Raw genomic sequence first — 3,075 nt, 5'->3', positions numbered from 1 at the left:
CCGCCTATCGTCGTTCGATAAGAAGCATATCAAAAAAAAAAAAAAAAAAAAAAAAGAAGCGGCACGATAATAAAACGTGATTGTTGCGTTTGTGTGGACCGCGATCAGTTCAACGATAAGACACGGTTTGAACACAATGATCATCGAATATTCTTTGAAACGATATTGCGCGAATCTTATTATTTTATTCGATAACGGTATATAATTGTTTGGTACACAATTCGATAAGTAATCATTGAAAGTTTAAAAAAAAAAAACAGATCGTGCATGTTTTATATAGATATAATTATTAATTGCGTGTGGCATGTAGTTACACGATAGTATCAATATTTTTTTACGCCTCCTTTACTTCTAGATATGTATTTTAACATTTTTTATATATAGGTTGAATTACACTGATTGAATATCTTTTTTTAACTGCTTTTATTATTATAATATATACGTTTTATATTTTGTTTTATATGTTTTGTTATAATATAAATTTCATTTTTTTTATCAACAGATTTGCCTCAACATGGTATACCTGGTAAAGACTCTAACTACTTTCAGTAAACTTTTTGTTTGCTGAATTTACAGATAACTAAGTCTTGAGATTGTGTTTAATATATTTGATATGATCTTCCTAACACGTATTATTATCTCTTTCGAGATACATTAACTCCGTTATCATGATAAATTAGTTTTTTGTTGGTTTATAATTTTATAGATGGAACTGTTGATATTTTTTATCTACATGTTTATAAGCTGATATTAGGATATACTGCCTGGTTTATTTAATACTTAAACATGATTTAAAACAATATAAATTTTGTTACATAAAGATAAAGATTATTCATAGATTATTTGATAATTATTTAGCAAAATACTAAAATATACTCAAAATATTCTTTCTACCAAATAGAGTTAGGAGTCCTCAATGTATCATAAACATAGAAAAATTAATCTTTTCATAGGTATCCAAAATCCCTCCTATTTACGAACGCTCAACGGCCAGCAACATTTCATTTGAGAAAGGAGGCGTGTTTAACGTATGTGTTTGGCTAGATGCTACTAAAAACCTTTTGAAAAACTAAAATATGATGATAAAATTTTAAAGAAATGAAATTCTAGGTATCAAAGCCATGCAATCGCCAGCCGCGTCTGTCATTTGCTTCTCGTGGCGTGAGATCGTGGCCACCGGAGGAAGAGTCTACAAAAATGGATACAGTTCCTTTGCTAACCCCAACCATGGAGTCAGAATTGCTAAACGAGCCCTGGATATTTCCACAGTCAAAGATCAATGCAACAAAAGAAGACGAGAAAACAGCATCCTCCACATGGGAGGAAAACTTTCAGGATTTAAGCGATTGGTGCATGGACCCGTTCCAGGGTCAATGCGATTTTCATACAGGTGAATCACCTACTTTTAAACTATCAGGTAAATATAAATATTATCATTAAGAAGAAATTTATATAGGAAAAAGACATTTGTTCCTTAATTTTTGCAATTGTAACATTTCAGGTACGAAATACGAGGGTAACAGCGTTTTGTCTTCAGAAGAGGGGGTATTGAAAGATTTGATGAGTGTAGCAGAAGAAGATAAGTGGAGCATGAAAATGAATACTGCTAAGACAACCGAACATTCAAATAACAGTTGCCAGAGTTTACAATCTACATCAAATGTAACTAGTAAATATGAGAAAAAAAATAGTTCAACAGAATCAAACACATCTAACTTGTGGTTAAAGTTATCTAAAGGATCAACAACTAATGTAAATACAAGCTCATGGAGCAAACAGAATGATACAGATGTTAGTACATCATTCCAATCCAGATATCAGATAGAGGATATTGATTTGAACGATGCTTGCCCGTCTTCTTTCGATTCCACTGAGAATCAACGTGAAACGTGGGACGTGTTACGAACAGTCGAGACTACTGGATCGGATACGTTCGATTTATTGTCGTATCTTTGCGATGTAAGTTTTAAATAAGATTTATATAATTCAAGTTCAAAATATAATTATTACATAAGAATCACAAAAATGATTATTAATAAAACATGTACTGCATATTATAGGATGAAATGCATTCTCCGGAAGGTAGCGTTTCAACAGATTCTTCAATAGTATCGAAACCATGGTCATCCTCCAAATCATCCAAAACTATTTCAAAAACTAACGTAAAAGTGAAAACGGAAAATAATGATACTCTCACCCCACAATGTACGAAAACTCGAACAGCAGCATCAACGATAACTTCATCTTCTACAGATACGCCTGTGGTATCAACGCGGAGAACGGAACGAACAAGAATATCTGCTACCAATAAAATAGAAAAACCTTACAGTCGAACGCGACGAGAGAGATCAGTGAGAAAACGTTACGTTGAAAGCGATTCAGATGATCGTACGTTTGCTTCACATTATCGAGAATCACGAGAAAAAAATAACGAAGCTTCGAGAAAATCACGAATGAATAAGAAAGCGAAAGAGACTGAAATGGCGAAGAAAGCGATTGAATTGGAACGAGATAATAGGATATTGAAAATGAAGGTCGAGGAACTCGAAAAACTCGTTACATCAATGCGCAGTGCATTATTGAGGTCCGCTTTGAAGAAAGAATTATAATAAAAGCGTTTCTTATTTTAAAAATTCATTATGCGCTGGGAATCGCGTAAGATAATTTTATCATTTCATATATTATATATCATTTATATATTTTGTGATATAAGAGAAGAAAATCATGCATTATTTTCATCTATATTGCTAAGATTATTAATATGAGGAATGATTTCAAATTGTTATATTGAATGAATTCTTTTATTTTTGTTTATCGTTTGAAAAAAATTATTGAATTCTATTATATATATATATACAGATATATACATATATCATTATCATTCGCAGAAAAGATATATTATGTTAACATTCTATGTAAATGTTTGTTACACAATGTTTGTGTTTGTTTTTTTTCAAAGATATCTTATGTACAATTATATTTTATATATAATGCTTATATTGAAATCTGAATACTGTTCATATAATTATAGTGAACGACAAAGCAAAAAATGGGATAAAAAGATAGAAGAAAATG

General features: G+C 31.1%; 1 protein-coding gene across 6 annotated transcripts in view; it reads left to right on the top strand.

The window, feature by feature from the left end:
* The window catches only part of LOC102681497, a 3,896-nt gene extending 835 nt beyond the window's left edge, over window positions 1-3,061 (top strand). For 2 of the 6 annotated variants that reach the window (XM_006612855.2, XM_031509151.1), the window contains 4 exons: window positions 954-1,028; window positions 1,111-1,417; window positions 1,502-1,959; window positions 2,061-3,061. In XM_006612855.2, the coding sequence (XP_006612918.1) occupies window positions 1,198-1,417; window positions 1,502-1,959; window positions 2,061-2,609 (1,227 nt within the window). In that variant the 5' untranslated portion in view covers window positions 954-1,028; window positions 1,111-1,197 and the 3' untranslated portion in view covers window positions 2,610-3,061. Of the gene's footprint in view, window positions 1-6; window positions 198-502; window positions 527-953; window positions 1,029-1,096; window positions 1,418-1,501; window positions 1,960-2,060 lie in introns of those variants that run through there. The other 4 variants (XM_006612854.2, XM_031509153.1, XM_031509152.1 and 1 more) reach the window with 4 other exon arrangements.
* Window positions 3,062-3,075: the final 14 nt, after the last annotated feature.

The sequence above is a fragment of the Apis dorsata genome, unplaced genomic scaffold, assembly GCF_000469605.1.
Source record: "Apis dorsata unplaced genomic scaffold, Apis dorsata 1.3 scaffold_129, whole genome shotgun sequence".
NCBI lineage: Eukaryota > Metazoa > Arthropoda > Insecta > Hymenoptera > Apidae > Apis > Apis dorsata.
This window is presented reverse-complemented; position numbering and strand designations above follow the sequence as displayed.